General features: G+C 34.5%; 1 protein-coding gene across 1 annotated transcript; it reads right to left on the reverse strand.

The window, feature by feature from the left end:
* Positions 1 to 2689: 2689 nt before the first annotated feature.
* LOC145098941 (uncharacterized) lies at positions 2690 to 18114 on the reverse strand. The gene is made up of 7 exons (XM_079036531.1): positions 17968 to 18114; positions 17805 to 17874; positions 17404 to 17497; positions 17204 to 17331; positions 17045 to 17129; positions 16818 to 16953; positions 2690 to 2908 (listed from the first exon to the last, which is right to left on the reverse strand). Exons 1-7 carry the CDS (start codon positions 18112 to 18114, stop codon positions 2690 to 2692), a joined length of 879 nt encoding a protein of 292 aa, XP_078892657.1.
* Positions 18115 to 20355: the final 2241 nt, after the last annotated feature.

The following is a 20355-nucleotide window of genomic DNA, read 5'->3' on the forward strand; positions in this document are numbered from 1 at the left end:
ATGATCAGTAAAGACTGTGCATTTTGTACCGTACAGGTTATGCCTCCAGATCGTTAGAGCAAAAACCACTGCTCCTAGTTCAAGGTCGTGTGTGGTATAGTTGACTTCATGGTTCTTAAGCTATCTCGAGGCATAGGATATGACCTTTCCTCGTTGCATAAGAACGCATCCTAGCCTTTCTTTGGACGCATCACAGTAAACTACAAAATCTTCCGTCCCTTCTAGGAGGGACAAGATTGGTGTGCTGCAGAGGGCTTGCTTTAGTGTCTGGAAAGCAGATTCTTGTTTCTCCTCCCAGTTGAGGGTTACACCCTTCTGAGTCAGGGTGGTGAGTGGTTTGGTGATCTTTGAAAAGTTTTGGATGAACCTTATGTAATAGCCAGCGAGACCTAGAAATTGACAAATCTCTGTTGGTGTTCGTGGGTCACCCAGTTTTTGATAGCTTTAATCTTGGAGGGATTGACATGTATCCTTTCCTTGCTGACTACATGACCTAGGAATTCCACCCTTCGAATCCAGAATTCACATTTTGAGAACTTCGCATACAATTTATCTACCTTTAAGGTTTCCAAGACTTGTCGTAAATGTTGGTTGTGTTCTTCCTTACTTCAGGAATAGACTAGTATATCGTCAATGAAAACTATAAAGAACTTGTCTAAGTAAGGTCGACACACACGATTCATCAGGTTCATGCATACTGCAGGTTCATTCATTAGACCAAAGGGCATCACTACGAATTCGTAGTGACCGTAGCGAGTTCTAAAAGCAGTCTTTGGAATATCTGTCTCCTGGACTCGTAGCTGATGGTATCCTAATCTCAGGTCAATTTTGGAAAAGAAACTTGCCCCTTGAAGTTGATCTAAGAGGTCATCTATCCGTGGTAGAGGGTATCAGTTCTTAATGGTAAGTTTGTTTAGTTCTCGATAGTCTATGCACATTCAGAACGATCCATCCTTCTTTTTCACGAACAAAACCAGTGCTCCCTAGGGCGAGAAGCTTGGTCTAATGAAGCCTTTGCTGAGAAGTTCATTCAATTGGTTGGATAGTTCCTGTATCTCTGACGGTGCAAGATGATACGGGGACTTAGCTACGGGTGTAGCTCCAGGAATCAAGTCGATTCAGAATTCAACTTGACGTTCAGGAGGAACTCCTGCAAGATCTTCGGGGAAAACATTAGGGAAATCATAGACTTCAGGGATATCCTTGATGCTTTTTACTTCTTGTGTCTTATCTACCACGTGGGCTAAGAAGGCACAGTAATCTTTGCGAAGATACTTCTTGGCCTTGATGCAATAAATGATTTGAAGATTTGCACCGGATTTGTCGTCATAGATAATGAGAGATTCATTTCTTGGTAGATTAAGACAAATGGCTCTTTCAAAACATAGGATATCAACACGATGAAGACTTAACCAATCCATGTTGAGTATAATATCAAAGCTTTTAATTGAGACCGGCATAAGGTCAATTTGAAATGAATGGTTGTTTAGAGTAAGTGTACGTCCTATGTATATGTCATTTGTGCTCTTGGTTTTTCCTTTTAGCATCTCTACTATGAATGTATCTTTTAATGATTGATGATTTTGTTTTAGTAGATGCTTGATTTATGGCTCACGAAGCTTTTCTCCGCACCATTATCGAAAAGAATGCATGCGTAAGAATTGTTGAGAAGAAACGTACCGGTAAAGACATTAGTTTCTGCCATCGCTTCTTCATGGCCAATTGCTAAGATTCTCGCCACACTACTAGCATTCTTTATCTTTGTGCAGTTTCTCTTGAAGTGCCCAATTTCGCTGCACTCGTAACAAGCTTGGCTTGTTCCCTCAGCAGGGACTGGAGAGATAGGTTGTGCTGGTGCTGTACAGAAGCGGGCAGTATGCCCCTTCTTGTTCAGTTTCTGCAGTGCATTTCCCTGCAAACTCTCGTGTGATGGAAGTTGCATTTATTGCACTTTGGCAAAGTTCTAGCGTATCGACTCAGGGTTGTTGGAGTAGCAGAAATGGTTGTAGGTGTAAGAGTAGGAACAGCAGCAGGAACAATAGCAGTGTGTGCCGCCACAGTTTGCTGTTTCTTAGAGGGTTCCTATGACGATTGCCCCTTTCGCTTATTCCAAAACTTCTTTTTACTGCCTCCTTCTTTGGGCATTTCAGGAACAACTGGCATGGAGCCTTGACGAACTCCATGGTCTACAAGTGTTTGAGCCAAACCCTTGGCACTCTCGAATGTAAGTGAATTGGCGGAAATAATGTTTCCTTGAGTCGGGGGTGTTAATCCCTAAATATACCTCTCCACCTTTTTTACTCTCCGGGGTGACCATCCCGGGACACAGTAGAGCCATGTCACTAAATCTGGCAGTATACGTGGCAATATCGGAGTCTTTCATTGTTAGACTCCAGACTTCCTGGTCTAACTTTTGTAATTTGCCTCTGGGACAATATTCTGCCAGCATCAGAACTTTTAAGTCTTCCCAGCCCATGGCATTTGCGACCGGGAGAGATAGCAATTTGACATAGTCGTTTCACCAGGAAAGGGCTCTGTCTAAGAAGGTGCATGCTGCAAACTTTACTTTGCTTGCTTTAAGGTAAGCACAGATTTCAAACACTGATTCGGTTTTCTCGAACCAGCGTGTCAAAGAAATGACACCTCCAGTGCCATCGAAATACTTGAGTTTAGCATTTGAGAAATCTTTTTACGAACACTCCTTAGGGTGTCCAAGACTTTCTTCATGATTTGAATTATGAGCACCACTGCCAGCTCCACTAGTACCATTGGCTTTTATTTGTGTCATGGCAGCAGCGAAGGTAGCTGTTACTGCTGCTTGGAAGATAGAAGGGTCATAGTGTGGAGGTGCTAGAATAGGTAGACTATTGTTGAAACACTTATTTGATTTACATGGTGGCATCTTTTTCTACAAACGTTTCAAAGATGAAAATGATGGTAAGAACTTAATAGTGATTATAAATCAGGAGACTTTGAACCAATACACATTGGTTCAATACGTATTCTGCAAAGAGTTGAAAATAGAGTCTACCACAGGTAATAACTTGTAAAATATCATGAAGAATTTTGACAAATATTTTCCAAAGAAAAGAGAATCATGTCAATTTCATTGGTATATTAAATGTATAGAGTTCGGAAAACTTGAACCTGAAGTAGGTCTACAACATACCCACTTAACGAGAAAACTTTGACAGCATACTGACCTTTCGAGGATGACATTTCGAGGTCTAACTATGAACATGAAAAATAACACTAGAGTCTATAAGTAGACTTAATCTATATCCAAAAGAATGAGTAGGGTATGCCCTACCCACGATGAGTGTTGTTCTATTTCGTACTAGTTTCAGCCATGGATGTGGCCAACTGGTGTTCTGTTTCCAACACACGCCTTTCTAATGTTGCCTGACGCTGCCAAAGTTCTCTAACCTCGGTTCGATTGGAAGTTAGTTCTCTCTGCAGGGCCTCAGTGTGATTTCTGGTTAACTCTTCGTCTTCGCTCAAGTGGCAGAGGCGAACCGTCTTAACTACCGTGGTAACACCAACCTCCACGACTCGGTAGATGGCTGCTCTTACTTGCACGTCGTTATGAGCAACTTGACGTACTAACACAAGGAGGGATTTATCTGCCGAGCCTCCCTCATCAAGGTTATAAAAGCTTCGATCTCCATTATAAGGAAGGTGTTGACCCTGTTCACGACTCCACCCCTCTAAGTTTACTGCCCACTGTGGTGTCGGACCTTGGAAGTTTTGTCGGGGATTGGGATTTTGGGTAACTAGAGGTGGATCATAGACTTTTGGTTCCGAGTCAGAGTCTTCCTAAATATCCTCTTCCTCGAAGTCTTCTTCTATTAGAGCCACAGGGTCGTCTTCTAGTTCCTCTTCGAGCCATCCTCCGTTCCCTGGGTTGGAAAAATACAGATCCCCCAGTAGAAATCCATCCATGTTATCTATGCGAGAATAGGGGTGTAAGAGTTATTAATTAATTTAGAGATAGTCTTACCGTGTTATAAATACTCTTACAATATCTAAATTTATGTTTGGTTCTAGAGTTCTTCTGGTATATAGGTTTGGTAAGTTTTAGACTTGTTACAACACCACGATTACTCCCAAACACATGTTAGTCATATCTCAAATAAATATAGTTGATCAGGCTATATTTATTTCAGATATGATTACATAACTGTCCAGATTTAACTGTAGTATCCAATATCTAAATACTTTTATGTAGTTCTTACGGTGATATCGTTTCTTGTATGTATGCATCTTAGTATACTTCTTATAAAATACTTAGATTTTAAAAGTATACATTTAGTCAAAGCGCTTCATCCCCGTAGCATTTATAGTTGTATATCTTTTTATGGTCTAATATACTTAGTTCACTATAAACAAAGCTCTCATACCAATCTGTTACACCCCCAAACCAGAACGGCGGAAACATTCGGGGCGGAGGACGTAATGTACAGTATCACAACAACTGCATAATAGTAATCAAAGTACAACAACCATGTATTGAAAAAGTATAAGTTTTTACATATATGTTCAAGTCATTGTATACATGACACCAAAAAGTTAAAAGACACGAGTCAATGAAGCTCCATCTTCTCAAAAATCTGTGGATGTACCTGTCTAGTGATTCCCTGAGAATACAAGTAGTTTTTAAAAGGTGTTAACAATTAAGTTGGTGAGTTCATAAGCATGTTTGTAATTGATATCTATCGTTGTTCTTTGAAAATGTAAACATGTTTTTCCCAGAAAATCCTATATTTTCTATTGTAATATGTTGTACTCAAAATGTGTGAAAGTTATTGTACTCTAATATAGTGTGTTATAGTTTTACCATATGAAACCATGAAAAGTATGTTTCTCTGTGCTGACTAAGTATTCTATATTTGTACTTGTAAAATATTGTATAATAGTTTTATTATTTAATAAGACTATATGAAGATGTTTACTTATTCTTACACTAATCGTATTGTTCAATACCAAATTGTGATTTATCATAACCATGCTTGATGACCTAAGATGGCCTGAACACGACGCTCTTCAGACGTCGTTATCGGTACGAAATTTGTCACCACGGGCCTGTCAGCCTAGCTGTTGCAAGCAGCTCTAGTGCAGGATCGTCAGTCTCGTATAGATCTATACACAAGTGTCACGCTCTCCCTCCAGAAGACTCTGGTTATAATTTCAGGACTTGGTTGGTACTTAAATAAGTACTAGAAGTGTGTCTCACAAATGGTATATTGATGATTACATGTAGAATAATGAAAAGTTACTTTGTAATGAACAAACTGTAAGTATGTTTCATAAACTATATTTAATATAGTTTATATGTTTATTTTCCGTATTGTAATATGAACTTTGAAAAGCAACATGTAAGTCCCATAAACTATACATATTATAGTTTATATGTTTGTGTTTTACTGAAATGGAAATCTTTGTATTGTTAATAATTTAATAAGTTTAAATCGAAAATTCTTTGATACAGTTTTTCCTTGAAATCCAATGTTTATCTTCTAATGGTACTAAAACAATTTGCAACAATTATATCTTTATTTAATGAGTTTGAAAATCATTTTATACTTATATAAATATAATATTTATATAACTGTGATTAAATAGACATTCGAATAAATACTTCTACCCCAAGCACACAACCAAACAAGGTAAAGGAAATGGAGTTAAAGTACCAATTCTAAGCCTATTGAATCCTAATTTGATATATATATATATATATATATATATATATATATATATATATATATATATATATATATATATATATATATATATGTAATTTTGATAATGATAACAATTTATAAACTTAAAAAAAAAAAACTTTTAGATATTAACACCATTTTTATTGTGTTACACTTGTATTCCCCCCTAAAACGGTTAAAAATTAGGAAAACGTCGGGGTATGAACTCACCTTTTTTGAGTGTCCTAATGAAGATACGGTGTAGTAGAGTTAATTCCACGAGTTAGAACCCGTGACAAAACAGAATCCTAATTTATATTAACATCATATTAAGTATAAATTAGATAATCTTGTAAAGTTTAAAGCGTTAAATAACACTTAATTATTGTAAGAAGACTTACAATAAAACTTTGAACAGCTTGTAGGTGTTCTTGGCGTTCTTCGTGTTCTTTTTGAAAATTAGTGATATTGGATGTTTTCGGTCCGATATATGAAGATTGGAGGGTGTTTTCGGATGATAATAAGAATAATATATGATTCTTGCAAGATCCTAAGAAGATTTAAAGGATTTTCGCATGATAATCAAGAGGATAGAGTGATTTCGCATGTGTTCTTGAGAGGGAAGTTTAGTGTTTTCGGTCGGTGTTCTTGAGAGAAAAATATGAAGATTTCGGCTGAAAGATGTAAGAATGAGCTTCTGTTTTCGGTCATATGTATTTATAGGTGAAAACATGTGGCAGTTTAGTGGTTCTCGGTCAAGAACACAATCAAAGGAAGGGTAGTCTTCGGCCGAGAACTTAAGTCGGTTTCGCATGTTTTCGGCCGAGAAGCAAAGGGTTTTCGGTCCGAGGTATGTTTGTTGTCTGGAGAAATTTCGGTGAAGAATCCATTTTCGGTCCGAAGGGATAGGGTTGCACGAGGGTTTTCGGTGGGAATAGATGCGAGGGTTCTCGGTTTAAGTGGGAAAAATCTAAATTTTGCAACACTTAATTAATAAAAGGCTTATACATATAAAAAAAATATTTATTTAACTTTAATAAATTAACAATTCAACAAATTTAACTTTTATTTGACATGTTTGACTTTTGTTGACCTTGGGTTGACTTTTGACAGACTTGAAATAACGGGTTGCTGCACAGTACCATCCGGGCAAAGCCAATGCGGTGGCTGATGCCCTAAGTAGGAAAGAATACACAGGTCGCTGCATCAAGTCACTAACAATGACCATCCATTCCCACCTGTCTTCACAAATCAAGGAGACTCAATTGGAAGCCTTGAAACCAGAAAACATCACAAACGAAGCCTTGCGTGGGATGAACAAGAACCTTACAATCAAGGATGAAGGAGCCTACTACCTCATGGACCTCATCTGGACACCGAACTTTAGTGGATTCATAGACGTGGTCATGAATGAAGCCCACAAAACAAAGTACTCCGTCCATCCGGGTTCGGACAAAATGTACCTGGATCTCAAGCAACATTATTGGTGGCCGAATTTGAAAGCCGAAATCGCTACCTACGTGAGCGAGTTCCTGAGTTGCGCCAAAATTAAGGTAGAATATTTGTAACATCCCCATTTTCACGGCCAAAAAAGACCGATTTTGTTTATGCTTTATAAAAATCAGAGTACTTCTTTTAATAAAAATGTTACGGAATTTGTTCCCAGTAAAACATGATAAATACATTATCAAAGCATTTCCAAAGAAATGTATTTTTATTCATTTTAAAACATTTGGGATGTCATTATCAATACATAAACATAAGCATAAACAGATCGTACATTCATTTACACTAGTGATCTACACCTCTTTAATCTCTCATTGTAATGTAACTTCGTATTGACACCTGTGATTCAAATAAGCTTGAGTGGGTCGGGTTGGAAAACCTGGTGAGTACATAGAGTTTTCAACCCACAATAATATAATTATTATGTTTAAACATCATCAATCAACCCAACTACCCATCCCCATTATCTTCCTTACTCTTAAGGATCTACCCTAAGAATCATCTATCCTGCATTCGTTCATTTCAAAGCCCATTGCTTCCAGGGTTTATATGATAGGCACTAAGTCCATAGCTGCCAATGCTTGTTCGTAAAGCACTAATTACATAGCTACTAAAGTTCATTCATCGGGTACTAAATCCATAGCTACCAGTGTTCGTAAAGCACTAATTCCATAGCTTCTAAAGTTCATTCATCGGGTACTAAACCTATAGCTACCAGTGTTTATCTAATAGGTACTAAGTCCATAGCTACCAACGTTTATCTAACGGGTACTAAGTCCATAGCTACCAATGTTTATTCAATTGGCACTAAGTCCATAGTTGATGATGTTATTTGTTAGGCACTAAGTCGATAGCTGCCTATGTTCACTCATATCATCCTTCATCTCTCATCTTTCATCTACCCATGTTTTACCCAACATATTCTTAGATATAAAATACATATACAACTTAAATCATTTAAAACTTGCATAAAATCGTTAATCCAGCATAGATAGCAAGTATACAGATAATATGCACACATAGCACGTAGTTTATATAAAATACTTCATATCTATGTGTAAGATGAAAGTAACTATGCACTCACTTGATAAGGTGGTGACTTGGCACTCGGACAGCACTCCATTACTGTTAAAACAATTTCCCTCAGACAAAACCTAGTACCATTACCACTAGAGTTTAGTTTAAAGTTTGACGAGACTAATTAATAGTATAACTATTATTACTATTATATAAGCGTTAAACAATACTCTTCACCCACTATGTACAGACACGGGCCAGACATGGAACACCGAAGTGCAGGATCCTTTTGGCATATAGCACTTCTGAATCCAGCAACCCAACCGGCCCTCCAAACCAGATTCCCCGTACCGCAGGTGGTTACAAAGATATTATAACGACACTTATAAGACTCATAATAATAGTCCAAATATTTATTATAAGGTCCTAATAATATTACTATATTGTAACATAAGTTATACTAAAGATAGGTTAGGCGTAGCTTACTTACAACGGGTTTTTTCTCAAAACCGGGCTTCGCTGGAGTAGTGTTCCCGAGCCGAAAGGCTCTTTTCTCAGAGTTGTCGTGTGCTCCAAGGCTTCCGCCTCGTACTAGGGAGGTTCCCTAATCTTTTCGGGGGGTTTCGGGGCTAGAGAGAGGTTCTAAAGAGAAGGGGGAAGTGATAGGAGGTGTGAGGAATGAAAAGGGATTCACCTCTTATTTATAGGGGGTTGGAGGGTCACTCACGTTGTGAGTTTAATGATACTCATGTCGTGAGCCAACTTAGGCTCCAAGTCTGAGCCTGGTGCTGACACGTGGCATCGCACATAGGGTGGAAATCAGCCAATTTTCAAAAATTCATAACTTTCGCATACGAGCTCCATTTTCGACGTTCTTTATATCCACGCGTACATAAAAATAAGATCTACAACTTTTGTTTTGACTCCGTTCGCTAATTCTCGACTGGTCTTAAATTTAACAATAGGAGGAGATTAGACTGTTAAATGACCGCGAAGAATTCGTAACTCCTTCATACGGACTCCGTTTTCGTCTGTCTTTTTATCGTTGAGTTTCTATTAATGAGATATTCAACTCTCATTTAGGTCGTGTAGGCCAAAAACCACTCGAACTAAAATTCGAGTTTTGGGTCGTGCATTGTTGTGCCAAATCTTAGAAAATTAATAACCTCCTCATACGAAGTCAGATTTGGGCGTTCTTTTTTTGTATGTTCTTGGTTTAACGTATACTACAACTTTTGTTTAGATCACTAAGGCCAAAAAGTCCTTTATCGTAAATTCACTATTTACGTCTCCCGGTGCTGTGCTGGTTTTGCCGTAAAACTTCGAAGGGCCATAACTTATTCGTTATAACTCGGATTTTGGTGTTCTTTATATGTACGGAACCCTTGTAACATATACTACCACTTGGTTAAGATTATTCCTTCTATATAATCTTCCATCAAAAACTCATTTTTGATGCTCATTGTCTCTAAACCGACTAGCCCGGATCTGCGGGGATTACAATATCAGAATCCCTCGGGTCTACTACAACAACTAGAGATACCCGAGTAGAAATCGGAATGGATAACAATGGATTTCATTACCAAGTTACCCAAGACGGCCGATGAGCTAGACTCTATCTGGGTAATTGTCGATAGGTTAACTAAGTCTGCTCATTTCCTAACAATAAAGGAGATGTATAAGATGGTAAAGTTGACCAAGACCTACATAAAAGAAATCGTGAGGTTACACGGAGTGCCAATATCTATTATCTCCGACAGAGACAGTATATTTACCTCACGGTTTTGGCAGTCACTTCAGAAGTCCTTGGGAACCAAGCTCGATATGAGCACAACGTACCATCCCCAAACAAATGGCTAGAGTGAGAGGACCATCCAAACATTGGAAGATATGCTAAGAACCTATGTGATATATTTCGGCAAGATGTGGGATGCCCATTTGCCACTGATCGAGTTCTCATACAACAACAACTATCACACAAGCATCAAGGCCGCTCCCTTTGAGGCCATATATGGATGTAAATGCAGATCACCCTATGTTGGGATGAGATGGGAGACACACAACTGGCAAAGGGACAAGTACCAAACAGCACACTCACCAGGCCCGAGATTATCAGGGAAACAACTGAGAAGATCGTTCAAATTAAGGAACGACTAAAGGCGTCCAGAGACCGACAAAAGAGCTACGCAGACCGACAACGGAAGCCCCTAGAATTTCAAGTCGGTTATCGCGTGTTGCTAAAGGTCTCTCCTTGGAAAGGGATGATGTGCTTTGGAAAGCCGGGAAAATTGAATCCAATATACATCGTACCATTCGAGATCCTTGCCAGGATCGGTCCGGTAGCTTACAGACTACAGTTACCACCAGAACTCAGCAATGTCCACCCTGTTTTCCATGTGTCTAATCTAAAGAAATGCCTATCTAAAGAAACTCTCGTTGTCCCACTTGATGAAATAGAAGTAAATGAGAACCTTCACTTCAATGAGGAACCCGTAGAAATAATGGACAGAAGTGAAACAAACAAAACATAGTCGCATCCCCATTGTGAAGGTCCGATGGAGTGCCAAACGAGGACCTGAGTTCACCTGGGAATGCGAAGACCAGATGATGCAAAAGTATCCACATCTCTTCCCCAGTTCATGAGTGCCTATTCTAAACAAATTTCAGGACGAAAGTTCCCTCTAACGTGGGGATAATGTGACAACTAGAAGATTTTGGGTCAAACCAAGTCTAAGGGGTCTTGTGTATAAGGTTATTCATGATGTATATCTATGTAACTTGATGCAATAATATAAATCAAAAGCCAAGAGGGTACCATTTGTATGATCAAAGATAATATACACTTGGAAATTGATGATCGATTAAGCCTTGAAAAGTTCATACAAATCAAACAAGAATCAAATAGTTGTAACATAACAACATGTGTTTACGCAAGGACCTTGAATTATTGAGTTTTAAAGCCATCATTCTTATGATATAAAACACTCAAAACCGAAATCATAATGCTTAGGAAACATCAAAACCGAAAACTACTATAATGGATTATTTTTTGGCCAAAAATACACACTACTGGCCCACTAAAGCCGAACACACCTTTACAAGGGGGTAGGGTTGAAAATGCTTATTCAAGCCATGCCTAGGACCGAAATCATGCATGATTTCGGTCATACTAAAGTAACTAGAGGTGTTTGTGGTCTAGATTAAGGGAAAAGCAAGAATAGTTGACTTTAGGATGTGATAACTTAACCCTTTCAAATAAAAATCCCAGTAACCCATGTAATATCCCCCAAATAAACACGCATTATTCCCCATACTTCCAAGTAAATATATTATCATCACTTTTATTTATTACACACGAAATCAAACCCTCCCATACCACCATTCTCTTCCTTCTTTTAAACTTGCGGCCAAACACACACACAAATAACAAAAACCTCTCCACTCATTTGACTCTCAAGTTTTCTCTCATTTTCCCTCGACAAAAATCACAATCCATCTTCAAGGAGTGATACTTCTTCAAGTGGTCCTAGGAATTTTTGGTAAGTTCCTTGTAAAACTCAAGTGTTGTTATGCATGTTAAGGTTAATATCATCATATTTACACACACACATTTTCGTGTGACACATACGACACTTGCATTTTCATGAAGCAATTCAAGTTTGTGCAAGGCTAGGCTCGGCATCCTCTTCATTTCCTTCCTACAACTCACGAAATTATCAAGATGAGCTTCATACCCCCATTTTTTCGATTTTTCATGCTTTTTTTTTGGGGGGGGGGGAGTACTAGTCAAACATGTTAATCTTATGAATATTCCCTAGTTTCATCTTTATTATTCAAAGGTGAAATAATATTTGCATAAGATACGCTTAATACTATTTTATCTACACAAAAATTGAGTATATAAGTTGATTTACAAAAATTGTTGAGTTTAAGAGGTTGTGTCATTGGGATTAGCTCTTAGGTCCATTTGTATACTCGGTCTGGGACTGTCCAGCCATGTTTTGTTTTTAGGGTTTAGTATATATATATATAGTGCATGCATGCATTATATTAATTACGCTTCTTGATAATTATTTAACATATCTTGTACAGTAACCCTAGCACACCTCTACAGTAGCAATTCTCATTAAATTCTTCTGAGGTGGAGCAGATTAATCATTCGACATTCGTTTGACTCATCATGGTGTTTATCGTTTTCTATTACTTGTTGCCGTCTTATTGATATCTGTTTGAATCTATCGATCTTAGAGAATATAATTCTCTTCAAAAATAAAAACTCAGAATGTGATACAAGTACCAACAAGAAAATATGAGTTGTAAAACTACAAGTTTTGGTAAATCTCTTTGCTAAAAATAGCTTTTCTAGTAAAAGTGGTCATAATTTTTAGTCATCTTTGTTTGGTGGGTCAAAACCCCATAATATTATGTTTTAACCACATATATTATTACTAGACATTTTTTAACTTGATATTTATATAAAGTTTATATAAATAGTCTTACACAAAAACATACAAGACAAATTATTGATAGTATAATTTGTATGTCATAAAACTCATGTCATAAGTTTTTCAAATAGTACAAATGCTTTATTACACAAGAAAAAGGGAGTCGTAGTTCATGTAATCCGTTAATGCTCTAGTGAGACGTACTCTTCACCGTACCTACCTAGCGTACACTTTAAGTCCTGCATTATAACCAAAGTCTCTTGGAGGGAGAGCGAGATAGTTGTGTATAGATATATACGGGATTGGCAACCCCCACACCTAAGTTGTTTGCTACAGCTAGGCGGGCCAGTCTAGGGTGACAAATATCTATCAATTCTGACGCCTGAAGAACGGCGTACACACATAACAGTCACATCAAGCATGGTTGTAATAACTCACATAGAGATTAACAATACTATCTTGGTTTATGGGAAGCTTAACCTTCACCGGTTTTATTAAAATATAAAACTACATATCATTTTTTTCAGTACACAATCGCTTACACTTCTGGTCTTAGGGTAAGACTACAGTTTACTTATAAGAAAATATTGGACTTTCTTGGAACATACATACACTATCATTTTACAAAGAAAGATACAAGAGTCATACACACATTTTTCTTAGTTTTGGATATAAGACTAACAATACAGTTTATAGAAAATATCGGATTTTTTGAAGTATACGAAAACCATTTTAAACAATCACCAATCCATTTTTATACAAAAATACTTATGAACTCACCAAATTTTTAGTTGACGCTTTTCAAAATGACTTGTATACTCAAGGAACCAGTAACAGGTAATCAACTATGCTTTGAGATCAAGTGATGCAGCATTAGGAAATCACTTTTGTGACTTTTGTGTAGCTGATGAACAAGTATAATATGTAAACTATGTAAGTTTGTATTCTCAACGTATGCCATTTGGGTTGCTATGTTTCATTTATATTCAACTTTTATGATACTATACAACCACATCATCCGCCCCCAGACGTCTCCGCCGTCCTGGTTCAGGAGTGTAACAAAAGGCACCAATGCCGGCCCACTAGGTTATGTATCCTAGTATATAGGGTGTTTTTATGATATAGTGATATGTTAAGATCTGCATGATTATCTATTTGATGGTTAAATGTTTATCTATTACATATGTCGACATAGTGCGGTTTGGTTGAGGCAATACTACTATGTACGAAAGCCAACAAACCCGAGCGCAAGCCAGACATAATATGCAAGCCAGAAAGGCAAGTCGGACTTATGTTGTGGGCTCGGGAGCAATCCATCATTAAGTTGTAGGCCAGAAAGGCAAGTAATCCATTCTGATGATTATGGACCTAATATGCATGTTGTTATATGTTTGTGTGGTGGTATTTTGTGGGAAACTCACTAAGCTTTGGCTTATAGTTTAAGTGTTCTGTCTCATGTACTTTTTATGATCGGGGCAAGGTGAAGGCGTGATCATACACATCCTTTGGTTATATGTTTTGGACATTTTATGATACTCTCATTATGGATATTTGTATTTGATACGTGGTTTTATGACATGGGTTTTGATATGATTTTATTTAAACTGAAAGATGAATATTTTATCATGATTTTTGGGATATTACATAAACACTTTCTCAAACTAGGAAACATGGAAAGTGTTATGGATCTGACTTACCTCCTCAATCAACTCTAGATGATAGGTAACTATCCCAACATGTGTGAGGATCCAAAATGGTCTAATGTACCTTGGGCTCAACTCACCCCTATTATGAACTGGGTAATCCCTTTCTAGGGAGCCACCTTTAGAAGAACATAATCTTGAACTTGGAACTCTAAATCAGACCGCCACCAATCTTCATAACTATTATGATGACTTTAAGCCGTCTACAGTCTCTGCTAAACTCTTTGAATAAGCTTAGTGGTCTTGAGCAAAATATAAGTGCTCCACATCACACAGTGGCCTATATCTCCCCAACAAATCAGGGTCATGCACTTCCTCCCATATAACATCTCAAAGGGAGGCATATAGATACTCGAGTGATAACTATTGTTATATGAGAACTCTACAAAAGGCGATATCAGTCCCAACTCCCACCAAATTCAATAACACATGACCACAACATATCCTCTAAAGCCTGAATCGTCTATGATCATTGGTCTGAGAATTATACGTCATACTAAAATGCAACAAATCCTCATGATGTCTCTTCAAAAACTGAGAAGTAAATGTGGCATCTTTATCTAAAACCACAAAAATTAGAACATCATGATGGGCAATTTAAGTGAACGATTCACTTTGTTTATATATATATTTTTTTTTGTATGTGTAAAACTATGTGAAATTAATGATTTGTATAACTCTCATACTATCTTAAGTAATGATCTCAATTATTTATAGCGACTTTCAAAATTTAGGCTCTTCAGAAAAGTTCTAATATTTTACCCTAATTTATGAAAAAGTCACAAACTAAAGTTTGTTTACGAAAAATAATGAATTATCGGTAAAAAGGGCGATTTGACCCCTTTTTCCCGGTTTACCGGTTTCATTAAAGTCTTATTATTTTACCCTAATTTATGAATAAGTCTCAAACTAAAATTTAGTGTTGATTTAACCATTTTCTCCATGGAACATTCATTTTGTCGGTTTCATTGTTGTCTTGAATACCTAGTCATTAAATTAGCTGATAAAATGGATACAATGGATTATATAATGCTACATTTACTATAAAATTTGATATTCATCTCATCAGCTCATTTATAACTATGTATTTAGGTTAGCAATGAAACCAATAAAATATGTGTTTTTAGGAAAAAAAAAAAAAACAACAACATGAAATGAGTTGATGTCTGATAAGATGGATATATTGGGTTATATAAGATTAGATAAACAATTTTAAATTTCTTATAGACGTAAAAATGAAGAAGCAGTTTATGTAATTATTGGAGTGTTCGTTAGATGCATTTTATATTCCAAAAAATATACAATGCATCAGGATATCAAGTTTTATGGTAACATAGTATTATATAACCCAACATATTCATCTCATCAGCTCATTTAATGGCTAGACGTCCATGTCAGCAATGAAACTGGTAAAATGTATGTTATAGGGAGAAAATGGTCAAATCATCACTAAATTTTAGTTTCTGATCTATTCGTAAATTAGGATGAAATAATGAGACTTTAATAAAACCATATAAGTAATGAAACCGGTAAACCAGAAAAAATGGGTCAAATCACCATTTTTATTGGTATTCATACTAGACGTCCATGTCAACAATGAAATTGGTAAAATGTATATTATAGGGAGAAAATGGTCAAATCATCACTAAATTTTAGTTTCTGATCTATTCATAAATTAGGATGAAATAATGAGACTTTAATAAAACCATATAAGTAATGAAACCGGTAAAACAGAAAAAATGGGTCAAATCACCATTTTTATTGGTATTCATACTTTTTTCGTATACAAATTTTAGTTGAGATTTTTTCGTAAATTGTTGTAAAATTTTAGGACTTTAAAAAAAATTAATCTTCTCAGTAAAATATTAATAAAAGTAAATATCTTATAAATTTGAATTATTTTATAATTTATTATGGATATGGTTGACATGCTAAAACTAATTGTTTAAGCTTTTTTTTCTTGTTTATTGTAATATAGTGTCTGATCATATCAATAAAATCACTTATATACCAACTTAAAAATCATTTGTGATAACATATTAATAAACTTATCAAGATTTTTTCATACATTTTCATATATAATATTACTAGGTTTAAACTAGTGGAATTCCACGATTTAAAAATTGAAATATAATTATACTTTTGATAGTGTAAATAAAAAGATACCAAATTTTAGAAATAATGAAGAATTATGATATTCTAATGTAATTAACATGAATAAGTCAAATACAATAAAGTATTATAAATTAGTTAATTAATATGACGGATGAAATATGATACACGAAAACAAAATAAAAGATGATAGAAAAACGGTTCTTATATTATGTTTGTTTATGTCAATGTATGTTACTTTCGTTATAAAAATATATTATGTTTGTTTCTTAAATTTTTAGAATTTATAAATAAAAGTGCATTAAAGTAAAAACTATAAAAATAACCTAAAGTACCTCCAAAGGTTCAAATAAATCATCAATGTTAGAAAATACATTATTTTTCAGAAAGTCATCATGTTCTGTGACTTGTTTTGATTCCATCATTTTGATTCCACTTGAGGAAAGTTGTTGTCCATCTTCAGAAACTAATCTGTTCATTTATAACAAAGAAAGGAATTAAATTTATTATAATATGAAAAAATTGAATGTGAAAATACAAAGTAAATTATAAATGAAAATACTTGTTCTTGTAGCTTGTAATTTCATTCATATCATTGTTTATGAACAACCTACTAACATCAAAGTAGGTGGATGAAAAAGGACGACCTGCAAAAAAATATAATTTATTATTTAACTATATATAAAATTTTATTAAATGGTTATGAAAACTAAGTACAAACCATTAATAAACTTCACTCTAGCAAACCGAACAATAAAAACTACTGGAGCAAGGTTGTTATTGTTAGCAAGAAAATCTTGCATGTAGTATGCATTATGACCCCACAAAGTTACCTTAAGCTTAGTATCCCTGAAAAAATAAACAAATATTGTAGATAATATATTTGAAAGTATATTATTTGTTTGTAATAATGATGAATACTCTATATCTTGAAGATGCAAGAGCATCTTGTATTTTGATTTATCTTGTTCCGAGGTATCTATACACCCATATTCAAAAATGTGTCCAATAATATCTACAAAAGCAACAAAATATAAGATTAAGTTAATAAGAATTATCAATTTGTAATAAAATGAAAGAAAATAAGATGTTATATAACAAAACTTAATATGAAAAGAACCAACCAAAAGAGTCTGACTCCAAGATGTTGTTAGAAATAATCATATGGAAGTCAACAAAAACAAAGCCATATGCAGAACATGAAAAGTTTTCACAATCCTTCACAGTTGTATCTTGATTAAAAATAAGTTTTTTATCCGGATCAGCAAACATAAAGTTTTAAGTATATGGTGCGACATTAGGTTTCCTGATGTATAAGGAACTATCCTCTTTTAAATAGCGGTGGAATTTAGGAAACCATTTCTTCAGACAAGATGAATGAATTTTCCTTCCCTAAAAAATTGAATAACAAACATTTAAATATAATTGCTTACAAATATGAATAAATTTTTATAACAATAATAATTGAATATATGCATTTTATACCTCCTCATCCATCAAAACCATTTCAATCGAGTATGTTTCGTTTGCATCAAATCTTGACTTTTGAGTCCAAAGACGTTTGATCCGAACCTTAATTGTGAAATCGTCCTTAATTGAGTCAAGCTCCTTTATCAGAGTAATGTGTTCCATTGTACCTTGCAAGTTAAAAAAATATAATAAAAATTACATTGATATTTAACTCATTTTCATCAACAGAAATACAGAATGTTATAATTTCTTTAAGTGACTTATGAGTACATAAATGACTTCAAATACTTAAGGAAAAAACATGATTAACAGTTTATAAATGCATTGCTATTCAGCAATCTGTGATATAGATACATGTTGAAACAGTATATATTGATGAGTATATAAAGAACATGGTTAACATGATATAAAAAACAGGGTTAACAGTTAAAAAAAACAGTAAACTGACTTGGTTCATTATGCATCCAAAATTAAATATATCGATGAGTATATATCCTGGATATAGGAAAAACACACTGCAAGCAAATAACAAAGAGATAGATCCATGAGTATACCATCGATATATTAAAAACACATAGTAAACAATGTAGTCTCCTTACCTGATGAATAAAGTCTGATCTATGTGTAGTGAAACAGGAAGGTAAACACGCATGTAAAGGTGTATATATATATATTCGACTGATATTCGATTGCTGATTTATTGGGATTGAAATTTGATTTGCTGATTTTTTGGGTGTGATAGAGTTTAGAAATTATTTTCTGCCATATTTGTTATAGAATTATAAGGTACAATTGAAAATTCAAATTTCAAATATCTTGATTTCCTGATATAAATATTTTACGATTTATAAAAATATTTTACAATTTTTTCGCATTTTCAGTGATAAATAACATGGAGGACAATTCTGGAATTTCAGTTAGCAAAAATCTGCAGGAAAAGCAAGGAAGGATGGACTAAGAAGGTGCCACGTGTCAGATAATGTACTATTTTATTAGAGAGGAAGATATGTTCATTTTGAAGTTGTATATCATTATATGTCATTTTATATATCATATTAATAAACTTAACGAGACTTTTCCATACGTTTTCATATGTAACATTATACGTTTTCATATATAACAGTATATGTTCATTAATAAACTTATCGAGATTTTATAATTTTCATTTAGCTTATAAGCCAACTTGTTAAAAAACCATTTGAGATAACATATTAATGAGCTTAAAGGAAATTTCCCACAAGTTTTTCAAATATAACGAAATTTGCTCATTTCCCGCTATATTCAATTATATGTCATTTTACATTTGTTATCTAGTTTACGATTACCTTTTATCAAAAACTATTACTTTATCATATAGTTTATCAACTATGAACAAGTTTTCAGTTAAAAAAGTATTTTCATAAAGTTTGTGAAATACGTTTTAAATGCATGTTTTATAAAACTAGTTGGATGTTGGTGGTAGTCACAATCAAAAGCTATAAGTTTATTTTACATAAATGTTAGACAAAAATAGTTACAAAACATTTGAAATATGTACATTTACACAAAAAGTCATTTCTTCAAAAAAGATAAATTCATAAGTTATATATTCAACGGTGATCTAGTACAATTATACATATTATGTAGATTTTTTTTCCTTAAATATGGTAAGCTGCATCATCTCAACAATCCATGTTGACTATCACACAACTCATGTGAGAGGTCAAATGCAACGCATTAACATTACGTTGTGTGGGCTAGGATTTAAACCATGGACTTCATTCGTAAAATTTCATTCTTCAACCACTAGGCTGTCATCGTAGAGATGAAAACCTTTTCCTTAATTGTTACTTCAAATAGTTTTTGGATTTGAGTTTTTCATCTTAAAACAAAAGTTTTAATGTCATACTTTCGAACAAATTTTTTTATTTAATTATTTTATTTAAGTTTTTATTAGAAGCTAAAAATTTAAACCTTTTTGAAAATCTCAAAATTAACTACATTTGACAGAATAGCCCAAAAACCATATTTTAGCCGAAAAGCTGGATGTTAATTAATAAGCTAGCTTATAAATTAACAATCTTTGGTAAAAAAAAATTATAAGTTGGATTGTGAATATAAAATACATACACCCTCCCCCCTCCCCCCCCCCCCCCCCCCACACACACACACATATATATATATATATATATATATATATATATATATATATATATATATATATATATATATATATATATATATATATATATATATATATATAAAAGCTTACATCAATATAATTATGGATATTTTAAATATATAAATTAACTTATTTTTACCGAATACGATTAAAAATAATTCAAAGCATATGTTTACACTTGTGTTGCTTTAGTACTGTGTAGTGTGTAATTTTTTAACAAAAAGATACACATACATTAAATA

Source organism: Lactuca serriola, chromosome 4, assembly GCF_051521515.1.
Source record: "Lactuca serriola cultivar US96UC23 chromosome 4, Lser_US96UC23_V15, whole genome shotgun sequence".
NCBI lineage: Eukaryota > Viridiplantae > Streptophyta > Magnoliopsida > Asterales > Asteraceae > Lactuca > Lactuca serriola.

What these genes read in the sequence shown, in the direction of transcription:
- LOC145098941 (XM_079036531.1), bottom strand. Translation starts at nt 18,114, where the DNA reads ATGGAACACATTACTCTGATAAAGGAGCTTGACTCAATTAAGGACGAT. An exon ending in TGGTTTTGATGGATGAGGAG is followed by an intron (nt 17,875 to 17,967) that starts GTATAAAATGCA and finishes TCAATTTTTTAG; the next exon opens with GGAAGGAAAATTCATTCATC. An exon ending in ATTTATTTGAACCTTTGGAG is followed by an intron (nt 2,909 to 16,817) that starts GTACTTTAGGTT and finishes AAACGTTTGTAG; the next exon opens with AAAAAGATGCCACCATGTAA.